Source organism: Scyliorhinus torazame, chromosome 7 (assembly GCF_047496885.1).
Source record: "Scyliorhinus torazame isolate Kashiwa2021f chromosome 7, sScyTor2.1, whole genome shotgun sequence".
In the NCBI taxonomy this organism is placed as follows: Eukaryota; Metazoa; Chordata; class Chondrichthyes; order Carcharhiniformes; family Scyliorhinidae; genus Scyliorhinus; species Scyliorhinus torazame.
Genome location: NC_092713.1, coordinates 204,391,576 through 204,415,359, shown reverse-complemented (window position 1 = coordinate 204,415,359; position 23,784 = coordinate 204,391,576). Strand labels below are relative to the sequence as shown.

Below are 23,784 nucleotides of genomic sequence, written 5' to 3'. Positions count from 1 at the left end.
CAATTCCTTCACCGTTGCTGGGTGTTCACTGTTGCTGGGTGTATCCTCACTGTTGGCGTTCCTATACCACATGTACTGCAGCAGTTGAAGAAAGTGGATCACCACCACCTTCTTGAGCACAATTGGCCAATAAATGCAGGTGTAACCAGTGAGACCCATTTCCTGTTAAATAATTTTAAAACATTGTGTTTCGTTAATGATTACAGCATTCCAGTTATGTAAAGGTGTTCTTTGACCAATTCTAAATTTGGTCTTATTTGCTCCATTCAGAACTGACGTGGATCAATGTGATGGATGCAGAAGAAGCCTGGAAAATTCTGAAAATTGGCCGGAAAAACCAAAGCATAGCCAGCACTCACATCAACCAAAACTCCAGCAGGAGGTAATTTATTTTTATTTAGGATTTTACCAATTCCCCCATTAATAGGTGATCATTAAGTCCAGCTCATTGTACCAGACACTGTAGGGTGAATAACATACCCAAGATCATTTAAGTACCATTTTCCCACAGTAAAAACATTCATTCCTGCTTGTTCAAAAGCATTGGATTTACCACTCCTTAACCTTCCTCTCAAAATTATTTTGCACAGAGCTGGGTATTTGTGGTAACAAATGTCATCACTGAAGTTTTCGGACCTCAATTTGAACTCTTATGTAGCATATGAGTTTTGAATAAGTGAAAATGGCGCCCTTAATCTTGATTGATAATTCCAAGAGCTGTTCACAGCCTAAATCCTCCTGTTTTTGTTCAGTTAAATTTTAAAGTGAAAGTAGCCATTTCTTGTATGACCAAGCTACTTAATGCAGTTAGGCAGTAAATGTTCTTGTTGTATTCTGATATACTGTGATTATCGTGTAGGAGAAACAAAATATTCAGTATTTTACTTTTTACTGCTCCTGACTCTCTCTCTCTCTCTCTCTCTCTCTCTCTCCCCCTCCCCACGGCATCTTGTTTATAGTCACAGTATCTTCTCTATTCGGATCCTGCATGTGTCTGAAGACTGGAAATCTGTTATTAAAACGAGCGAGTAAGTATTGATCTAAGTAAATGTTATGCTTTTTATCCTGACAATCCATTGCAGTGTTTGACAGAAACATGGGGTGGGATTTCCGGGAGCAGAAATTCCCACCGGTCAATGGGCCTTTCAATCATCCGTCAAATTGTCTGCCCCGCCAGCATAGATTCCTGTGGGGAGTGGGATCAGAAAATTTACCCCGTAGTAAATCTATGGCCATTCAGACCATTGTGACTGCGCCAGCCAATAAATAGCTATGCACCCTAATCCCACTTTCCGGCTAATGGTCTATAGCCCTGTACATTTTAAGTGCATATCCAATTTCTTTTTTTAATGCGATGAAGATTTCTGATTCTGCCACACTTCAGGCATACTCCTGTCTGCCTGCAACCTCCTGGGTGAAGAAATTGTTTTCATTGACTTCCTTCCAATCCTTTTGCCAATAACTTTAAATATATGCTGTGGTTAATGATCTCTCTACTAACAGAAATAGATCTTTCTAATCCATTCTTATCTGATTCTAGATGGTCATAATGTCATATCAATTAAATCTCAGCTCAGCCTCTTCTGTTTCAAAGGAAACAACCCCAGCATTCCCAGTCTTTCCTCATAATTAAAATTCTCGATTCCTGGCAACAGCCTCACCTCTTCTGTATCCGCTCCTAGTGTGGTCACATCGTTCCTGTAATGTGGTAACCAGAATTATACACCATGCTCTGGATGTGGTCAAACTAGTGTTCTATATAGCTCTAGCGTAACCACTCTCTTCTTATGTTCTATGTCTCGGCCATTAAAGGAATGCATCACTTTTTGCTGCCTTAACCACTCGGTCCATCCACCCATCTTTCCGTTCCAAAAGTACAGCTTATGTACAGGCCCTTCGGCCCTCCAACCCTGTGCCTATCATGTTGCCCTAACATAAAAAACAAACCTTCTGCCCTTACTCGGTCTGTATCCCTCTATTTCCTCCCTATTAATCTACCCATCCAGATACCTCATAAAATGTTGCTAATGTGCCTGCTTCCACCACATCCACTGGCAGCATGGTCCAGGCTGCACATCCCACCACTTTCTGCATGAAAAACCTATCCTGCACATCTTCAAACTTTTCTCCCCTTGTAATTGACACTTCCACCCTTGGAAAAAGCCTCTGACTATCCACCCAGTCTATGCCTCTCATAATTTTGTAGACCTCTATCGGGTCTTTACTCGGCCTCCGTCTTTCCAGTGAAATTATTCTGTTATACTTAATTTCAGACCATTTATTGTGTAGTGCCTTGCCTTTTTTTCCCTCCCCAAATGCATAATTTCTCATTTCCAGAGTAAACTGCATTTGACATTTCTGTCCACCTGACCAGAACATTAATATTACAACTTTTTTCATAACTATCAGACTGTTAATTTTTTTTGTTCTCTGAAAAAATCCTAATCCTGCTCCTTGCATTTAAGTCTAAATCATTTATACACCATGAACAGGGTGGCACGGTGGTTAGCACTGCTGCCTCATGGCACAGAGGACCCGAGTTCAATCCCGGCCCCGGGTCACTGTTCGTTTGGAGTTTACACCTTCTGTCTCACCCGCATAACCCAAAGATGTGCAGTGTAGGTATATTGGTCATGCTAAATTGCCCCTTAATTGGAGTCTGTGACGGTAAGAATGGATAGCTGATTCTAGCAAGCATGTTTCCTGACCAGTGGGATATGTATCTCCCTGTTTTTAGTGAATCCAAATTTTACTTTGTAAAAATGAACTTGCATATCTGATGTTGTCATGCCAAATAATGAAAGCAAAATACTGCAGATGCTGAAATGAAAATAGAAAAGCTGGAGGAGATGATGTTATGACCCCAGCTGATGTCACTCCTGAACGGTCAGGTCTCAAAATGGAAACCAGGCTCAATAGACCGTAACTTTTTTATTTTTTGTTTTGAGACGCAGACAAACTGAGTCTCAGGACTCCCCTTTGATTTGTAACGTCAACAGTCCAAAGATGTGTAAGTTAGATGGATTGGCCACGCTAAATTGCTCCATAATGTTCAAAGATGTGCAGGTTACCTGTGGTTACACGGATAGGGTGGTGGTGGGGTGGTTACAGGGAAATGGCGGAGGGTCGGTGCAGACCCAATTGACCGAATGGCGTCCTGCACTGTAGAGATTCTATGGAATAAAACACTGATTAAACATGAAAAGATTGACCATAATAGAATAATATTCACCTAATAATAATAATCGCTTATTGTCATAAGTAGGCTTCAATGAAGTTACTGTGAAAAGCCTCTAGTCGCCACATTCTGGCATCTGTTCGGGGAAGCTGGTACAGGAATTGAACCTGCGCTGCTGGCCTCGTTCTGCATTACAAGCCAGTTGTTTAGCCCACTGTGCTAAATCAGTCCCTATACCTTCACAGATGTACACACATTTTTAAGGATAACACAGTACAAGATATATTTTGTAACTTGTAATGCTCTCGATAAGTATACAGTCCATGTAAATCAACAGGTCAACTGTGGCCAGACACGCCACACTCTGAAATCAAATGACAAGATGTCACCCAATTGAACTTCTGTGCTTTTCTCATCCAAAACCCCCCAGATGCTTATCACATTGTGAGCCAACTGGTCTCACTGGAACTCTATTTCTGCATGAGTGTTTCCCAGGCTCCTCTCTCGAAAAAACATGCTTTAGAATCTTCTCTGAGACAATGCTTTATCTTGGATGCCTTCAGCAAGGATCCACTTCCCAGATTTCAGTCTCTTTTTCTGGATTGTCACATGCATTCAAGCTTCCACACGATCTCTTGGATAACCAACCATACCAACAGAACACTACTGTTTCACAAACTGTATTAAGGTGTCACCAACCGTAGGATTACTTCAAATATCTGGCTTTGCACTGGCCCAACGTCATTAGGTCTGCATCTTTCAGCTCTGTCTTTAACTAGGAATCTGTCTCTGCTCCTTTAACTTCAGTGAACAGTACCTTGTTCAGATTCCAGTTCCTTATGTCCATTTTGACTTCACTGGGATTTCTTTCTCTCACTTCCCCCTCCCCCCTGGTTTCTAAGGCTTGCTTTCTGCCCCTTACTTCATTGTCTTGCCTATCTGCCGGCAGTTTCTGTGAGAGCTGCTTTCTTCTCGGGTACTAGGTTCCAACTGAACTACAAGTGCTTAGGTTTTGCAGTGTGAGCCCCTGGCTGCTAAGCAACAACCTATTCTTTCTTTGAACTCTAGTTTTTTTTCCATGTTGTAAACCCTTTTAATTACAATGCAGGCACAGCTTAAATTGAAACCAAAACCCACAGACATGTAGGCACTGTTGTTTAACATGAGCTAATTGAAATTTTAACCCTTTCTTGTACAGAAACATAAAAATAAACTTACTTAAGCTATACCCTGTTTCTAATATCCACAAATTCCAATATAGATTATTTAAAACTTCCTCCAATTCCTGACATGCAAAAGAGTTAATGTTTCAAGACTGTGTGACACTTCTTCAGAGCTCTGAAGTAAAGTCATATGGAGTTGAGACATTTAATGCTTGATAAGTGGACTACAAGATCCAGGTCATTTTCAGGTGTGAATTTCTTTACTCCTAGTCTCACTGCCAGAACCATTATTTTTTTTATGAAGTCGGGGAATTGAAGCCATTGTGACAATGTCAATGAGCTAGTAATCCAGAAGTACAGGCTACTGCTTAGGCAACACGGGTACAAATCTCACTGTATCCGCTTGTTAATTTTAAATTTGATCAATTAATAAAAATCTGAAATTGACGGCTAGTCTCAGTGACCCATGATCATCGATTGCTGTAAAAACCCATCGTAGGGGTCGGTCCTCGGACCTCAACTGATTACAATCTATAATAATGATCTGCAAATTTGCGGATGATACTAAAATAGGTGGGAAAGAAGGCAGTGAAGAGGAGATAAAGATTTTATAGACTGATATAGATATGCTGGAGATTGGGCCAAAATTTGGCAGAAGAAGTTTAATGTAGATAACTGAGGTTATCTATTTTGGCTGGAAAAATAGAAGGCAAATTATTATCTAAATGGAAAGCAAATTCAAAATGCATCTGGGCAAAGGGATCTGGGTGTCTTTATTCGTGAATCGCAGAAAGTTGGTATTCTGGTAAATCATATAATTAAAAAGGCAAATGGAAGGTTAGCATTTATTGCAAAAGGACTGGAGTATAACAGTAGAGAAGTGTTGTTGCAAGTGTATAGAGTGTTGGTTGGACCACATCTGAAGTATTGTGTCTAGTTTTGATGTCCTTATTTGAGGAAGGATGTGGTGGCATTGGAGGCAGCTCCGAGGAGGTTCTCCAGATTGATTCCAGGGATGAAAGGGTTGACGTATGAGGAGAGATTATACAGTTTGGACTTGTATTCGCTGGAGTTTAGAAGGATGAGAGGGAATCTGATCGAGGTACATAAAAGGGATTGATAAAGTAAACATAGACCAAATGTTCCCCTTGCAGGGCAATCTAGAATGAGAGGACACAGATGTAGGTTGAGAGGCGGTAGATTTGGAACTGAGAAGAGGAGGAACTACTTCTTCCAGAGAATGGTGAATTTGTGGAACTCGCTGCCCATAGTGCGGTGGAATCTGAGTTATTAAATGGTTTCAAGGAGATAACTGGTTAAAGGGATATGGGGAACAGTTAGGGAGGTGGATTTGAGACCAGGAAGAGATCAGCCACAATTTGATTGAATGGTGGAGCAGGCTCAAAGGGCTCAATTGCCTATTTCTGCTCCTAATTCCTATGTTCCTAATTCCTATGTTCCTATCTGTTTCACTTATATCCTCTTAAGGAGCAAATCCTTACCTGATCTGGCCGACATGAGGCTGCAGACTCAATGTTTGGTTGACTCGTAACTACCCTCTGAAGTAGCCTGGCAAGCTTGCCAGTTCAAGGGTTGGGGGTGAGCAAGGCCCACATCCAATGAAATAATTTTTTAAAAATAGCAGCTTTTTATGATAAATTAAACAGCAGAGATGAATTGTATTGGTATTGAGCTTCCTATTGTCCAGTAACTCGAGTTGTTGACAGTGTTGGATACAGTGATTTCTGCAGTGTTGTCCATTTGCCCTGTTGTTTTAGAAGAGCACTCTTAGGGCTAGATAGACGGTTGGGGGTGGTGGGCTGAGGAATATTAACTTCTAAGCCTTGTTGATGGGAAAACCCGTCCATTTTTAAGATTTGTTTCTTGTAATCCAGAATTTGCTGCAACCTGGGCAAATTGATTCCTTTTCTTTACTCCAGACTAACTTTGTGTGACCTGGCGGGCTCGGAACGCTGTAAAGAACAGAAGTGTGGTGAACGGATGAAGGAGGCAACTAACATCAACACCTCCCTGCACACACTAGGCAGATGCATCAGTGTCCTGCGCCAGAACCAGCAGATCAAGTACGTATGCCATGATCTTGTTCTTTGGCTAGCTCGTTGCATCCACTTCATTTCCATGCTCCAGCTCTTTGAGATTTTCAAACATGTGCCATAGCTACTGTAGCAGCAAGGATATGGGGCGAAATTCTCCGGACACGGCGTGATGTCCGCCGACAGGCGCCCAAAACGGCGCCAATCAGACTGGCATCGCGCCGCCCCAAAGGTGCGGAATGCTCCGCATCTTTGGGGGCCGAGCCCCAACATTGAGGGGCTAGGTCGGCGGCGGAGGAATTTCCGCCCCGCCAGCTGGCGGAAACGGCCTTTGTTGCCCCGTCAGCTGGCGCGGAAATGACATCTCCAGGCGGCGCATGCGCGGGAGCGTCAGCAGCCGCTGACAGTTTCCCACGCATGCGCAGTGGAGGGAGTCGCTTCCACCTCCGCCATGGTGGAGACCGTGGCGGAGGCGGAAGGGAAAGAGTGCCCCCACGGCACAGGCCCGCCCGCGGATCGGTGGGCCCCGATCGCGGGCCAGGCCACCGTGGCGGCACCCCCCAGGGTCAGATCGCCCCGCGCCCCCCCCCCCCCCCCCCCCCCCAGGACCCCGGAGCCCGCCCACGCCGCCTTGTCCCACCGGTAAGGTAGGTGATTTAATTTACGCCGACGGGACAGGCAATTTATCGGCGGGACTTCGGCCCATCCGCGCCGGAGAATCGAGCGGGGGGCCCGCCAACCGGCTCGGCACGATTCCCGTCCCCGCCGAATATCCGGTTTCGGAGACTTCGGCATCCGGCGGGGGCGGGATTCACTCCAGCCCCCGGCGATTCTCCGACCCGGCGGGGGGTCGGAGAATGTCGACCCCGGTGTGGGTTGACTAAACCGAGGAAGTGGAAAATTAGAATAAAGGTATTCAATCTTGGGGATAAATATTCATCTTTTTAAAGGACAGCCACAACAGAAGAATATAGAGATTGAATGAGAAAAGTGAGAATTTAATATTTACTTCAGATGGTTGACTCCCTTTCTATTACGAAAAAATACACTGCTTGGCTGTGTTAATGATTGAGTGTCTCTGATTCAATGTGGGAATTTGAATACGAGAGTGTCTTGCAACTAAGTACCGCTGTCTGGCACTCCTTGTGATTCAGGTTTGTTTGTTCTGAGTGACCTGGGGCGAAATTCTCCCCCAACGGTGCGATGTCCGCCGACTGGCGCCAAAAACGGCGCCAATCAGACGGGCATCGCGCCGTCCCAAAGGTGCGGAATGCTTCGCATCTTTGGGGGCCGAGGCCCAACATTGAGGGGCTAGGCCGGCGCCGGAGGGATTTCCGCCCCGCCAGCTGGCGGAAATGGTGTTTGTTGCCCCGCCAGCTGGCGCGGAAACGTGGCGCATGCGCGGGAGCGTCAGCGGCCGCCGACAGTTTCCCGCGCATGCGCAGTGGGGAGAGTCTCTTCTGCCTCCGCCATAGTGGAGGCCGTGGCGGAGGCGGAAGGGAAAGTGCCCCCACGGCACAGGCCCGCCCGCGGATCGGTGGGCCCCGATCGCGGGCCAGGCCACCGTGGGGGCAGCCCTGGGGTCAGATCGCCCCGCGCCCCCAGGACCCCGGAGCCCGCCGACGCCGCCTGGTCCCGCCGGTAAATACCAGCTTTGATTTACGCCGGCGGGACAGGCAATTTCTGGGCGGGACTTCGGCCCATTTGGGCCGGAGAATTGAGCGGGGGGTCCCGCCAACTGGTGCGGCCCGATTCCCGTCCAATCTCCGGTACCGGAGACTTCGGCGGGGGCGGGATTCACGGTGGCCAACGGCCATTCTCCGACCCGGCGGGGGGTCGGAGAATGACGCCCCGATTCCTAAATTTCTGTACTGTCTTTCCAGGTCCAAGCCTAATATGGTGCCCTTCAGGGACAGCAAATTGACTCGTGTGTTCCAAGGGTTTTTCTCTAACCATGGGAAGTCCTGTATGATCGTAAACATTAATCAGTGTGCATCTATGTATGATGAAACATTGCAAGTCATGAAATTCTCTGCTATTGCCAGCCAGGTAAGAAATCCAAAGTTCTTGTAATGCTTATTTTGAAGTGAGTGCAAAATCCTATTAGTCATAGTTGGGTTCTGTGTATACTTGGTTTGATTTTATGCTTGCAATTGTGATACAAGCTGTTTAATAAGGAGTTCTTTTTATATAGGATATAAAAATATGGGGGAACAGTCACAGGGCTGCTAATTTAGTTTTGACAACAGCAAAAAAAAGATTAAACATGAAAAGTTGGATTATTCAATTCTCCTTTTATTCCCCCCCCCCCCCGGGCCAAGGTTTGACAATTCACACATTTTAAGATTAACATAACACAGATTACAAAGTACATTTAAGCTACAATGGGACTCGTTGACACATCCAAGTCCCTTAGGCACACACTGACTGGTCAAATACACGCACTCCACTTACACGCACTCCACTCTGAACCCAAGGTGTTTGTGGATTTCTCCTTCGAATCTCCCAGGTGATCACATGAGAGTTTCCTAAAAAACGCTTTTAAAATCCTCTCTGCTAATAATGCTTTCCTTTGGCGGTTTCAAAATCCAGTCCAGGTTTACAAATGACTCTGAATCTAAACCATTGCTCTATTTTTAACAGTGAATCCAGTGCAGGATTTTACACCACCCCCTTTTAGGTTTCCTTTGTCTTAACTGTTTTTACACAAACTCCGAGATCCAGCCACCGATTTCCATAGTTATTTCAATTCACATCCTACAGGCTGTCGTAAAGTCTCTCAAACCTGAACATCACTTCCGATATCTTTCTGTCATCTCGGCCGCATTCTCTGCTCTTTTGGTCTTTACTAAACAGGGCCAGGATTCTCCCCTACCCTGCGGGGCGGGCGGTCCCGGCGGGATGGAGTGGCGTGAACCACTCCGGCGTCGGGCCGCACCAAAGGTGCGGATTTCTCCGCACCTTTAGGGGCCAAGCCATCACCTTTGAGGGGCTAGGCCCGCGCCGGAGTGATTTGCGTGCCGGCGGGAAAGGCCTTTGGCGCCACGCCAGCCGGGGCCGAAGGGACACCGCCGGCCGGCGGAAGTCCGTGCATGCGCGGGAGCACCAGCTGCTGACGTCATCCCCGTGCAGGGTGGGGTGGGGGGGGGGGGGTCACTTCCACATCGGCCATCGCGGAGGCTATGGCCGAGGGGGAAGGAAAAGAGTGCCCCCACGGCACAGGCCTGCCCAATGATCGGTGGGCCACGATCGTGGGGCAGTCCACCGTGGGGGCACCCCTCCCCGGGGCCAGATCGCCCCAGGACCCCGGAGCCCACCCGCGCCGCTAGTCCCGCAGGTAAGGTAGGTGGTTTGATTCACTGACATGATAGCAGCGGGACTTTGGCCCATCGCACGCCGGAGAATCGGTGGGGGGGGGGGTGGGGGCGGGGGGAGCGCTGACCAGCGCACGCGATTCCTGCCCCTGCTGATTTTTCGGTGCTGGAGAATTCGGCGGCCGGCGGGGGCTGTGCTATAGTGTAGACCTTGATTGTGATAAGTCAAATTGTAGCAAAGTAGAAAGCTTGAGTGTAAATATGATTTACCAAACTAAGCAGTAATTAACCAGCCTAACCAGTTATACTTCCCGTTTCGGCTATGGGCAATAGAACATTTAAAAGTCCAGACTACACATTCTGTAGACGTCTCAGAATTTTGTAGTTCCTTCAGATCTTGGAAATCAACAGTCCTTTAGATCCCTGATCCCAGGTAGGGGCAATCCCTTCCCTTTGGATCTTTCTTTCCTCGACTGCAACAAACATGGTTTCAATCTCCTTTCTTTCCCCCTAAACAGTTAAATATTCTCCTTGTTTACAAATCATTTAAGCCAATTATCAGAGTATGTAATTGCTTTAATCAGTACCTGCATCTAAACATTCCTAATTTAGAAAATTCTCTCATATCCGGATCCTTATCCATGGTGTACTGGTTGTCAGATCCTTATCCATGGTGTACTGGTTGTCACTAGTTCAGTCGAATTCCATGCAAATATGAAGCTAAGGTTGCAAACATTCACTTAGAATCTGAAGTAACATACTTGAGGTTATACCGGCATGTGCTAAAGCTGCAGAATTTAAATAAATGGTTCAATTCCCTTCGAAAGCATGATTCTAAAGCATGGTGTGGTGAACCACTGTAATAGGAGATGTAAGGTAGGACCTGCACTACCGGTTATGCCGGTAGCTCCTGCCGGCTGGCTCCGCCCACAGAGAACTGTATAAATATGCATGACACCCAGTGCCGTGCCATTTCGCCAGCTGCAGCAGGAGGCCACACATCTGACTGTAATAAAGCCACTGCTGTACCCAACTTTAGTCTTTGTGCAATTGATCGTGCATCACATGGTTTTCTTATAAATTGAGTCAGAATACAGACTAAACATTCGATGAGTGGGTGGAGGAACAAAGACATTTGTGGGTTCACGACCTCTATTCATTTCACTGTGATGATGGGACCAGTTGATAAGCTTTATAAATGGAGGTATGGACCAGTTGATAAGCTTTATAAATGGAGGTATGGAGTACAAAAGTTGGTAATTGTGATATGCCTTTAAATCACTGGTTTTGATTTGGCCAGAGTATCGTGTGCAATTCTGGGCACTGTGAAGAAGGAAATCCAGGCCTTTACCAGAATGATACCAGGAAGGAGGAAATTCAGTTTATGCAGAGATAAACTGGGATTGTCTTCCTTTAAAGCAATGAAGTTTAAAAGAGATTTCATGGAGGTGTTCAAAATATCCAGTGTTTTGAGAAGAGTAGATGAGGTGTTGTTTCCACTGATCGGGTCGCTAACTTAAACAAACAACTTAAATTGGCAAACAAAAAGCTGAGGGAAAATGAGAATTTTTTTTTTTTACATAGCAAGTTATGATCTAGAACGCACTGCCTGAAGGAGTGATGGCACGTGGAGGAAAAACTTGAAGGAACGTTATATTGTAGGATATATTCTTAACTTTATTTCCTTTTTAAAAATATTATCATGGCTACTAAGACTCATTTCTCACCATTTTGACAAAGTAGGGCAAACCATGACGATTAGATTATTGCTTAATATAATCAATGATAAAATCTCTGCATGTTCCCATTGCTTGTTATCAGGAGGCCAAGCATAATAGGTGTTGTTTGAATCTGCTCTTGCTATATATCACATAAATGGGAAATATCTGACTTTCTATACCATCCATTGTAGCTGATACAGGCACCGTCATCAAAGCTGTTTCCTTCTTTCCGATCACTACTCCGAGAGCGCGATGGCTGGAGCAACTGCAATGCTCAAGAACCTCTTGAAGAACAGGAAGAATTGAATGATGATGAGGAGGAGGATGATGAAGATGAGACTGATATCAGCATATTGGATAAAGAGGTAGGCTCATTGCACACTCGCACACAGCAATGAATCTCTATCATGTGGCCTTTGGTGCCTCTTAATCTTCCCATGTGTGCTAATATTGTAGAGTCTTGGCTGCACAGCTCTGGTTTATGTAGTGGGGAACTAAGACAGGAAATCATTCAATTCGAGGTCAACAGTATTACAAAATGTGTTTTGGCTCAAATGTTGTGTATGGGTTTGCTGTTAGTAAAACCTCCCTCTGGGTGTTTAGATTTTTTTTTCATAAGTTAATAAAAGTAGAATCTGTTAATGCTATAGTGAGAGAAACCTGGAATCTGGCACCCGAGAGTACAAGGAAGCAGCCAATCAAATAAAATAATTGTTAAATAAATAGCCCACAGGCTGAAAAGGAAGTGTAAAATAAATTGGATGAATTCCATGTTAAATCCGGTACGGAAAGAGAAATAGAGACAGAAAGAATGATTGGATAAAGATTAAAAAAGAGACAGAAAGATTGGAAAAACCCAAAATGTTTTTTACGTTAAATATTTAAAATGTTACTTTTTAAATTCTCAACAACACTTGATTATTTGGAGGAATGAGCCTCCCATTGTAGCAATTAATTTTCAGTGACGGAGAAATTTACTAGCAATAATTATTATTTTAAAAGACACTTAAATGACAAGACTGAACTTTCTGTGAGGTGTTTAGTTTCTGTTCTACTGTGCCAAATGTGCCATCTTCATAGCTTCAATAGATTTCAATGGCGAGGAAGATAGTGAGATGCTGATTTTGCAACGCTAACAGTGGAACAGCATAACTCTGTAACCTTTAGGCATTCTTGTTAACTGCATCTGTCAAGCATCTGAAGTTTCTGTAACATTTACGCAAAGAAATACAGTGCCTTTAAACTCACTGTTTATTTTGACCGGAAAATCTAGCCCAATTTCTTTTTTAATATGTTCACTTGCTGCTTGATTTATAAAGCTTTTTATTATTGCTCTATGTTTAAATGGGGTGACTTTGTTTGCAAAAAGTTGACTTTTATTTCTGATTTCTTCTTTTTTTGTCTATCTCGCGCTTTTATTTTTTAACTGACCGTGAGTTTATTCCTCAGTCATTGCAGAAAATTATCGAGGGCCTGCAGCGACACCTGCTTAAGGAAAAGCAGGAGAAGTTCTTAATGGAAAGTGAGATCAGGCAAAATGTTGTCGGTGAGATGATAGAACAATACAACACCATGGAGAGACACTGGAGGTAGATGTTTAGATTTAGAGTGTGACATTATTGCCTGTTGTCATTAGGATTGTAAAATAGTACCAAGGATTGCCTCCAGTATGAAGCTATGTATTACTGGGCTATGTATTACTGGACTTATCTAAATTTGGTCAAACCTGCCAACTGGAGAATCATGACATGTGTCAAAGAGCGAATTATTTATGAAGCACTTTTTCCACATCTTCCAGACATCATAAGATGTGATAAGTATAGACATTTGCTTTTGTACACCAGTACAAGTTTCCACAAACAAAAATTGAGTGAATGACTGATTTGTTTTGGTGGTGATTGTTGAAGATGAATGTTGGCCAAAGTACTGAATAAGCTCCTTGCTGTTCCTTTGAAAAGTGTCACGGGGAATCTTGCATTCCAATGGAACAGGCTTTGGTTTAACATGTCATCCAGAAGGTGCAACAATAAAAGTGTGGGCTAAATGTCACCAGTCCTGGAGTGGGACATGAACATGCAACCTAACTCTGAGCTAACCACGGAGCCAATTTAATGCTCCAAAATTTGATTTTCTAAATCATGGGTTTAGATTTTAGTCAGCTGCTTTTTATTGCTGCAGAAGGTTCAAATTCAAGTTTGCATCTACCGTCCACTAATGTTACTGTAGATTTTTTTTTTAAATTTAGAAGTGCAAATTCTTCTTTTTTTTTTCCCAATAAGGGCAATTTAGCGTGGCCAATCCACCTACCCTGCATATCTTTGGGTTATGGGGGTGAGACCCACGCAGACACAGGAGAATGTTAAAACTCCACATGGGATCTAAACCAGGTCCTCGGGGCCATGAGCCAGCAGTGCTAACCACTGTGCCACCATGCTGCCCCTGTTCTGTAGATTCTTGAAATAGTCACTTAGTAGTATAAAGTTTAATATTGCTGAAAAGGGAGACGGTTGCTGAAGTTCTTCATTTGCGCTCATAAGGGCAAATGCAAGAATGCCACATTTCAAATGGTCACAACAATTTATACTACAGGAGAGAGGTGTGCTGATTGGTAGGTCCTCTCTGACTGAGGCATTTCCCTGGAAAAAGCAATGGGGGACTATCGGCTACCTAAGCATTAGGAAATTCAAAAAAGGCGCAAAGCATGTTGTGATGGTACAGTGGTTTGCACTGCTGCCTCACAATACCAGGGATCCATGCTCAAATCTGGCCTTGGGTGACTGTGTGGAGTTTGCACACTGTCTCTCCCCGTGTCTGCATGGGTTTACCCTGGGTGCTCCGGTTTCCTCCCACAGTCCAAAGAAGTGCAGGTTAGGTGGATGGTTGGCCACACTAAATTATCAGTTAGTGTCCTAAGATGGGGTTAGGTGGGGTTGGGGGGAAAAGGCAGGGGAGTGGGGTGCTCTTTTTTTTGTGTGTGTGGGGGGGGGGGGGGGGGTCGCTGATTTGATGGGCCAAAAGGCCTCCTGCACCATAGGGATTCTATGATTCTAAATTAACATTCCTTTTAGCAGAGGTCAGGGGCAGGATTCTCCAATAATGGGCTAAGTGTTGACGCCGACGTAAACGCTGGAGCGTTTTACAACGGCTTCATCTGGCCGCTAGGAGCAGCAATCCCGTGCCACACGGGGCTAGCAGGGCAATGGAGCGCTTCATGCAGCTCCAGCTGCCGATACGGGTGGTGCGGGTCCGCGCATGCGTGCCACGGCCGGTGCAGGTGCGTGCATGCCCGTGGGTTGCCGTCTCCGCGCCGTCCCCCGGGCAACATGGCGGAGCCCGACATGGGCCTGGTGCAGAGGAACATAAGGCCCCCTCGGAATCAGCACGCCGGCCGATCGGTAGCCCCCGAAGGCGGGCCTGGCCACCGTGGAGGTCTCCCCCCACCACCAGGATGGCCCCTGCAGCCAGAACAGTGAGGTCCTGCGCGCGGGTAGGACGACACGCGAACGACGCCGGCAGAACTCGGCGGGCATTTGGCCCGTCAAGTGCAGAGAATCGCCCGGTTGGGGTGGGGGCGTTAACGACACCCGACCGGCGCTGCGGCGATCACATCGGTGGCCCGGTGTCTGAGTGGCGTTGTGGTATTCGCGCCCCCCCCCCCCCCCTGTAATTCTCCAACCCGGCGCGGGATCAGATAATCCCGCCCCCTGTGTATGAATGTGTGTCACATCTAGCAAGTTTAAATAGGTCATGTTACAGGCTCTACTAATGATCTTAAATTGGTTGTTAGTGTAGCTATTGGCGCAATCTGCATTGTTCAGCTAGTGTTGCCCAATCGCAGAATCACATCTAACAGTAGATGTTTAGTTTTGGGTTTTGCAAGCCTGGGCTCGTTGAGTACAGTCTGTATTCTGCCTACTATGCACAACCAAAGGAATACGTTGTGCTTAGATCAGCCAATCATTGAAGAACGGCCTACCTGGCACCGCTAGGACTGAAATTCATGGACAACAATGCTTAATTGTGTGATAGGCAGGAAGTATTCTTGGACTGATGGCAGCATCCGGTTGGTGGAAGATACCCTTGCATAGCCGCTGCGTTGGAGCAATGTGAAACGACTTGCTTGGCGTGTTTGGATTTATTTGAAATATTTTGGGTTTTTGAGATGTTTTGTGTTTCCAGGGTAATTTGAGGTAGACTTTAATCCATTTGCGAGTTTGCACAATATACATGATCTGATCGGGATAGCCATTGCCCCACAGGATAGCTTTGATGAACTCTATTTCTATGTCAAACTTGCAAATGGCTAGGACCCTATTTACAAAATTGTTGATGAGGCCAATCCTACAGCATGTGGTGAATCCCAATGTGTACATTTACCGGTGAAGGTAGATAAAGACGGAGAATCCATTGGTGGGTTTCTCAACTCGTGCATTGAGGAAACAGGGCGTTAAACTGCTGCATCTCGTGAATTGGGAGTGCGGTATGGAGTGGCTGCAGATTCAAAGGTGGCGAACCTATCTACATATTGGAGATATGCATGGCATAGGTGATAAAAGGATCATTCCTTCAAATTTTTTCTCAATGTACTTATGGCTACATCTATTTGTGCATATGTGGTGACATGAAAACTGAACTCGACTGCATGAGTTGCTAAGTTCACCAGTTCAGTGCATACAGATTCAGGAAATGGTTACACGACATATTGTCGTAATGTAATGCAAATGTTGATTTCGGTGCTGATGTGATGCCAGATACGTAGCCTGTATGTCACAATGATAGGCTGATCGAATCAAACAGCAGGTTCCTTCAGTAGTTCATAATAGGCAGAGTACAGATTGTACTCATCCAAGCCTGAACTTGCAAAACCCAAACAAAACACCTACTGTTAGATGCGACTCTGCGATTGGTGAACTATCCTGTGTGTGTGCTAATAGCTACGCTAAACAAACAATTAAAAATAATTAATTGAGCTTGTTATGTAGTTCATTTGCACTTGCCGGAAGCAACATACCTTCTACACAAGGACCCATTCTCTGCAAACAAAAGGAATATGTTCAATCACCGTACCTTTTTTGGATTATCCAGGATCTTGGGAGCCTATAATTCCTGCTGTCCCCATAGCAATGCTGCAGCCACTTGGCAACCTTTTCCCCTGTAGTATGAATTACAGTGATCACTTCAAATTTAGCATTCTTGCGTTTATCCTGATGAGTGTAAGACAAAGCTCCAGCCACTGGCCTCTTTTTAGCAATATTCCTGAAATACTAAGGACCGCATTCTTGAACCTCCTTAAATTTTACATACTGGGCCACACGGTGGCGCTGTGGTTAGCATTACTGCCTCACGGCGCCGAGGTACCAGGTTCGATCCTGGCTCTGGGTCACTGTCTGTGTGGAGTTCGCACATTCATCCCGTGTTTGTGTGGGTTTCACCTCCACAACCCAAAGATGTGCAGGCTAGGTGGATTGGCCACGCTAAATTGCCCCTTAATTGGAAAAAATTAATTGGGTACTCTAAATTTTTTTTAAAAATAATAATTTTACATACTATTTGACTGTCAGGCCATTCATTCCTTAACTGTATTGGATATTTGTTATGCAAGTCAAGGGTGCTTTTTTTGCTACTGTTATTCAGTAGCTTTTATTGCAATGGATTTTGAACCCTGTTTTAGGATTCCAATCACCATCTATCTACTGTTTTCAAGCAGCCCTTGAATTTTTGCGATGAAAATCCCTCTTGCCCCTGTCCACCAAAATTAATATAGTGGAGGAAAAAATGTTGTAGCTTTCAGTTTTATGTTCCAGTTTCTGAGGAGGGAAGGCAGTGTCCTTGTGGAAATGGGGTGAAATTCAACTGTTTGCTTACTTTTCAGAGAGCAGCTTGAGGAACAAAAAGATAGTCTAGAAGATGCCTTTGAAGCAAAGATGAAAAACTATCAAGAGTATGTGAAAATCTATTATCAACTATCCTCCGAGGAGGATTCTGATGATTCTGGTGATGAAATGTGTGATGGTAAAGCAATGGTAAGAAATATCTCTTTTAATTCCTAATATTATGATGTTTCGAATAATCCTGAGAAGCAAAAGATCCTATTTTGATTTGTGCAGCAACGAGGAAACAGGCAAAAGGAAAACAACAAATGTACAGACTTGGAATTGATTAGGTTGTTTACAGGGCTTACAATCCCAGAATATCTTCAACTGATTGTCAGTCTTGCAATGTTCCCAATATATTAGCACTTTTTAATAGGGAGACTTTCCTTTGGGAAGCCTGTGAAGCTATATTTCCTTTTGTAGAAGATATGTAGAAAAGTGTATTCCACTTGTGTGGATGGATACCATTTAAGGAAAAACTGGAAGTTTGAATTAATTTGTTTCTACAAGTATGTAGTAATAATAATAATAATCGCTTATTGTCACCAGTAGGCTTCAATGAAGTTACTGTGAAAAGCCCCTAGTCGCCACATTCCGGTGCCTGTTCGGGGAGGCCGGTACGGGAATTGAACTGCGCTGCTGGCATTGTTCTGCATTACAAGTCAGCTGTTTAGCCCACTGTGCTAAACCAGCCCCTAAAGCAGGAAAAGTAAGAATGTTGGTCCTTTAGAGAGCGAGAATGGGGAGATAATAATAGAATAAGGAAATAGTGCATTAAATTAACAAATTTTGTTTCTGTCTTCACTATAAGAGGATCCAAAAGAATTCCTGTAATAGCGGTAAATCAGAGGTAGAGAGGAGAGGGGAACTTGGTAAAATTAGAATCGCTAGGGAAGTGATTCTGAACAAACTCTGATGAAGCTCTGAGCTGATAAGTCTCTGGGTCCAGGTGGACTCCATCGTAGGAGATCATTAGGCTCATTAAATAGTAGGTGCTTTGATAATTTTCCCAAATTCCCTAGATTCTGGAAAGCATGCATCAGACTGGCAGCAGATATAGCACGTAGGGCAGCACGGTAACATTGTGGATAGCACAATTGCTTCACAGCTCCAGGGTCCCAGGTTCGATTCGGCTTGGGTCACTGTCTGTGTGGAGTGTGCACATCCTCCCCGTGTGTGCGTGGGTTTCCTCTGGGTGCTCCGGTTTCCTCCCACAGTCCAAAGATGTGCAGGCTAGGTGGATTGGCCATGCTAAATTGCCCATAGTTCCAAAAAGGTGAGGTAGGGCTATGGGGATCGGGTGGAGGTGTGGGCTTAAGTAGGGTGCTTTTTCCAAGGGCCGGTGCGGACTCGATGGGCCGAACGGCCTCATGCATTGTGCATTCTGATTCTATGAACAGGACTTTAGTGAGACTGCATCTCAAATACTGTGTGCAGTTTTGATCTCCCTGTTTGAGGAAGGATGTAAATGCTTTGGAAGCGATTCAGAGGAGATTTACTAGATAGATACTTTGAATGAGCGGGTTGTCTTATATGGAAAGATTGGACAGGCTGGATTTGTTTCCACTGGAGTCGAGAAGAGTGAGCAGTGACTTGCTAAGATCCTGAACAGCATTGACAGGATAGATTTGGAAAGTATGTCTCCTCTTGTGGGGGAGTCCAGAACTAAGGGGCACTCTGTTAAAATTAGGGATCACCATTTTAGGACAGATAAGGAACCTTTTTTTTTTCTCTTGGAAGTTTGTGTGACTTTGGAACACTGCCTCAAAAGACTGTGGAAGTGGGATCACTGAATATGTTTAAGGCAGAGGTAAATAGATCCCTATTATGCAAGGGAATCAAAGGTTATCTGCGGTAGATGGGAATGTAGATATCAAAACCCAAACTGATCAGCCAAGATTTTATTGAATGGTGGAGATGGCTTGAGGGGCCGAATGGTCTACTTCTATTGAGTGTGTTTGTATGCGACTCATCAGTGTGAATCTGCTCAGACTAAAACTACTTGGCAGATTTTAACTCATTGGTTGGTTGGTAGGTCTGTTTTGAGACTGACGTCATTAACATGCCACCAGCAAGTTGCATGCAGGAAACGAGCATCCTGCTGCATGGCGGGGGGGGGGTGCTGCTCGGTGGAAGCCAGGTGGTATGAGCTCAGTTGGCTGGATGGCTGTTTCATGGTGTGGAGTGATTCCCGAACCAGCTGAAGTTATTCATGAAGCCCCCGCCTTCTCAACCTGTGGTGTGGTGACCCTCCGGTTAAATCACTGCTAGTCAGCTCTCAAAGGGGAGAGCATCCTCTGGGACTATGGTGACATTTATAATTTTACAATCACCACAGCTGTTTTTCTTCTCCCACTGCTCCTTTGTTTTCATCGAACAGGCCCCTTGGAAACTGCACAAGTTTCCTTATACACTTTTCTCTTTTCCCCCCCCTGTTATCACTATACCTTGCACACACCACCTGAGATTTTGAAATTGTGCCTGACCTTCATAATTAAGTGCTTGAGTGAGCTAGACTTTTCCCCTCAAATTAATTCTTTCCAATAAAAATGGGTCGAAACATAATTCTTGGCAAGTGAAAACTTCGCAAAAAATAACAAGAAATTCTGCTCTGAAATTAAGATCGAGAACAATTACGTTTCTTTATCAGAAACGAGATCTCTTGATCAATTCTGCATTCCCAATTGGGATGCCTGTTTTTATACTCTTAGACGAACACTCTTGGCTCCTTGGTTCAGCCTTTTATTTTGAGAGATTTGTTTTTTCCTGCTCCAAGTCGCAGAAAATCCGAGAACTGGAGGCAACTATTCAGCAGTTGAAGGCTGAGAGAAAGTCTGCTGGCCGGCCGACACGACAGTCTGCTCGCTTGGCCAACACAAAACTTAGTGATGAACTGCACAATCTGAAACTGGAACTGGTAAATGTAAAAACTGAACTGGAGCAAATCAAAGTAGAAGCAGCGACCAGTGCAGAAGGTGAGTGCTCCTTGGACTAGCATGATCTCTGTAGATAATAGATTGAGAGAAATGAAGGGAGCTCAACCTAAAATATATTTTATTTGTGGTTATTGCTGTTCTTGGTGTTTCCTCTGTTCAAAAATATTTTTCAAAGCAATTGTGGAGCATTTTAATTAGGACAGTGTTAATTGACAACCAATAATTGCAGCATTCAAGACTGCCCAACTATTGAAACTAAATATTCAGTAAGACTAAGAGATGAAAGGATTTCAAACTCAACAACTGAACAAGGATTTCCTCCCTAGAGAACGTCATTAGTGGGAGCAGGTACCGCCTGGGCTAGCAGACCTGCTGAACAGTATCAATCGTATGGATGTAGTGGATGAGGAAGCTCTGACTGATTGGGCAGGCCGTACTGAAGGGGTGCACCAACTGTCCAATGGCAATTTGCAGTATAATTTGCACATTCTTCCTGTGTCCACTGCAGATTAGGTGGATTGGCCACACTAAATTGCCACTTAATTGAGAAAAAAATAATTGGGTGCTCTAAATTAAAAACAAACAAACATTGCTGTAGACCTTTTATCCTGTAGTAACTATTCTGGCACCCACATGGACCCCCAGGCTGGCCTGAAGCCATGAAATGCACACCTGATGTTGCAAAAATCAGTTTTAATTTAGTTTTTATTTTGAACATCATGTAAAGTCAGTGGGGGGAGAAATGTAAAGTCAGGGTGGGGGCAGGGGAGGTATGGGATTTAAAAAAGGATTGAGCTGAATGAGCTAAACTTTACTAAAGCATGTCATCAGTTACTTGCTCAGTCACTTGCTCAATGTCCAGCCCCTTCAAGATTTAAAGTTGAAACTGTGGTTTTGTATCTACATCCTGGATAGACCTGCAGTGTCCTTGCAGTCCCTTGGCTCAGACGTGTTGGCTTTATGTTATTTACATAGCTGTATGATGCCATGGAGTTTTTTTAAAAATAAAATCTTTTTATTGGCATTTCTCATATTTATAAACAGTTGTATATACACATCACATTTTTCTCGCCTGTGCTAATTTCCTTTATTATACAGAGGTTTAGTTTGTCCTTTGTTTAACTAACCCTACGTGCCTTTCATTGCCCTCTGGATCGGTCTATGGTCCCCCCCCCCCGGCTTTGGCTGTGCTTTTTCTTTAATTTTCCGGACAGAGTAGAATAATCTCTCGAGGTTTCCCTGTCTTCCTTCCGTCTCTCTCTCTTCCCCCCCCCCCCCCCCCCCCCCCCCGGGGTTGCGCAGTCTTTTTTGGTTTTATTAGGTTACTCCTCATTGTTGGCCTCGAACAGGTTTTGGAACAGGCCGACAAACTGCCCTCAAGTATCCAGGAAGCCTTCCTCTGACCCTCGGGTGGCGTACTTAATCTTTTCCAGGTGGAGAAATTCCGAGAGGTCAGTGAGCCAGTCTGCAGCTGTGGGTGGTGCTGCCGATCGCCAGTTGAGCAGGATTCTCCAACGTGCGATTAGGGAAGCGAAAGCAAGGGTATTGGCCCCCTCCCCCATGTGTAGCTCTGACTGCTCCGATACCCTGAAGATTGCCACTATTGGGCATGGCTTCACCCTCACCCCCACAACCTTGGACATTGCCTCGGAGAAGGTTGTCCAGAGCCCAGCAAGCTTGGGGCAAGCCCAAAACATGTGGGTGTGGTTGGCCGGGCCCCTCTGGCACCGCTCACATTTGTCCTCCACCTCCGGGAAGAACCTGCTCACTTGGGTTCTGGTCAGGTGCGCTCTGTGCACCACTGAGAGCTGCATTCGGCTTAGCCTTGCGCAGGAGGTGGAGGAGTTCTCCCTACTCAGTGCTTCGCTCCAGAGCCCCCATCCTACCTCTGTCCCCAGTTCGTCCTCCCATTTTTGTCTGATCTCATCCAGTGGAGTCCGGACTCTGTCCAGTAGCTGTCCGTATATTTTCCCACATAGTCCCCTCTTCCCGTTGCTTGTGCCTATCAGGTCCTCTAGTAGTGTGGTTTCTGGGGCCCCAGGGTACCCCACTGTCTCTTTGTGGAGGAAGTGTTTTATTTGGAGATGTCTCAGTTCCTGTCCTTTTGCTAGCCTCCACTTCCTCGTCAGTTCGTCTAGTGTCGCCAGCCTGTGCCCTACGTAGAGGTCCCCAACTGTCAATGTGCCCCTGTCCCGCCTCCATCTTTTGAAGGTGGTATTTAGCATGGCTGGGGAGAATCTGTGATTGCCGCAGATGGGGGGGCCATGGGGGACATTTTAGTTATCCCGAAGTGTTGTCTGAGCTGGGTGTTGTCTGAACTGGGTCTATGTTCTCAGCGTGGCCGCTACGACTGGGCTTGTTGTGTATCTTGTTGAGGGGGATGGGAGTGCTGCTGTAGCCAGGGCCCGGAGGGTCATTCCTTTCCAGGATGCCTCCTCCATTTGTACCCAATCTGTCGGGTTCTTGTAACCATCCCCTCACACTTTCTGCTGTTGTTGCCCTTTGATTTTCCTTCTTTGCAGTGTCTGTTTTGGGATTCTCTGGTTCTTACCCCCCCCACACAAATGCCATGATTAGACTGTCTACGTTTTGGAAAAAGGCCTTGGGGATGAAGATCGGAATGGATCTAAACAGGAAGAGGAACCTTGGCAATACGTTCATCTTCATCGTCTGCACTCTCCCCGCCAGGGAGAGTGGGAGTGAGCCCCACCTTTTGAAGGTCTTTTCTTACTTCCTTCACCAGGCTGGTCAGGTTCCACTTGTGGATCTGTGTCCAGTCTCTGGTTATCTGGATCCCCAGGTAGCGGAATCTGTTCTGGGCTGTTTTGAATGGGAGCCCCTCCAGCTCTCTCCCTCCCCCGTTTGGGTTCACTGGGAATGCCTCGCTTTTGCCCAGGTTAAGATTGTACCCCGAGAAGGTTCCAAACTCTTTCAGCATTTGCAGTATTGCCTTCAGTACCTCCTGTGGCTTCAAGACATAGAGGAACAGGTCTTCTGCATAGAGTGAGACTCTGTGCTCTCTGTCTCCTCTCCGGATTCCCTTCCAGCTTTTCACGTCCCACAGGGCTATCGCCAGGGGTTCAATGGCTAGCGCGAACAAGAGTGGGGACAGGGGGCAGCCCTGTCTTGTTCCCCTCTGCAGCTGGAGGTATTTAGAGCTGGTGGTGTTAGTTCGGACGTTCGCTTTGTGAACATTTTTTTTTTTTATATAAATACTTTATTGAAAATCTTTGGTCAACCAACACAGTACATTGTGCATCCTTTACACAATATTATAACAACACAAATAGCAATGACCTATTTTATAAACAAAAAATGAATAAATAATAAATAACAAAAATGAAAACTAACCCTAATTGGCAACTGCCTTATCACAAGTAACACTCTCCAAAAATATAATTTAACAGTCCAATATATAATTATCTGTAGCAACGACCTATTCATATTATACAGTATATATTAACAACCCTGAGAGTCCTTCTGGTTCCTCCCCCCCCCCCCCCCCCCCCCCAGATCCTGGGCTGCTGCTGCTGCCTTCTTTTTTC

The 23,784-nt window shown here is 45.2% G+C and overlaps 1 protein-coding gene across 2 annotated transcripts in view; it reads left to right on the top strand.

Annotated features, from left to right (window-relative positions):
• The window catches only part of kif20a (kinesin family member 20A), a 91,718-nt gene that overhangs the window by 44,081 nt on the left and 23,853 nt on the right, over nucleotides 1–23,784 (top strand). The window contains exons 8-15 of one of the 2 annotated variants that reach the window (XM_072511977.1): nucleotides 271–382; nucleotides 966–1,028; nucleotides 6,282–6,425; nucleotides 8,279–8,444; nucleotides 11,622–11,795; nucleotides 12,880–13,019; nucleotides 17,303–17,453; nucleotides 20,080–20,278. In XM_072511977.1, coding sequence (XP_072368078.1) covers nucleotides 271–382; nucleotides 966–1,028; nucleotides 6,282–6,425; nucleotides 8,279–8,444; nucleotides 11,622–11,795; nucleotides 12,880–13,019; nucleotides 17,303–17,453; nucleotides 20,080–20,278 — 1,149 coding nt within the window. Of the gene's footprint in view, nucleotides 1–270; nucleotides 383–959; nucleotides 1,029–6,281; nucleotides 6,426–8,278; nucleotides 8,445–11,621; nucleotides 11,796–12,879; nucleotides 13,020–17,302; nucleotides 17,454–20,079; nucleotides 20,279–23,784 lie in introns of both variants that reach the window. The other variant, XM_072511976.1, reaches the window with a different exon arrangement.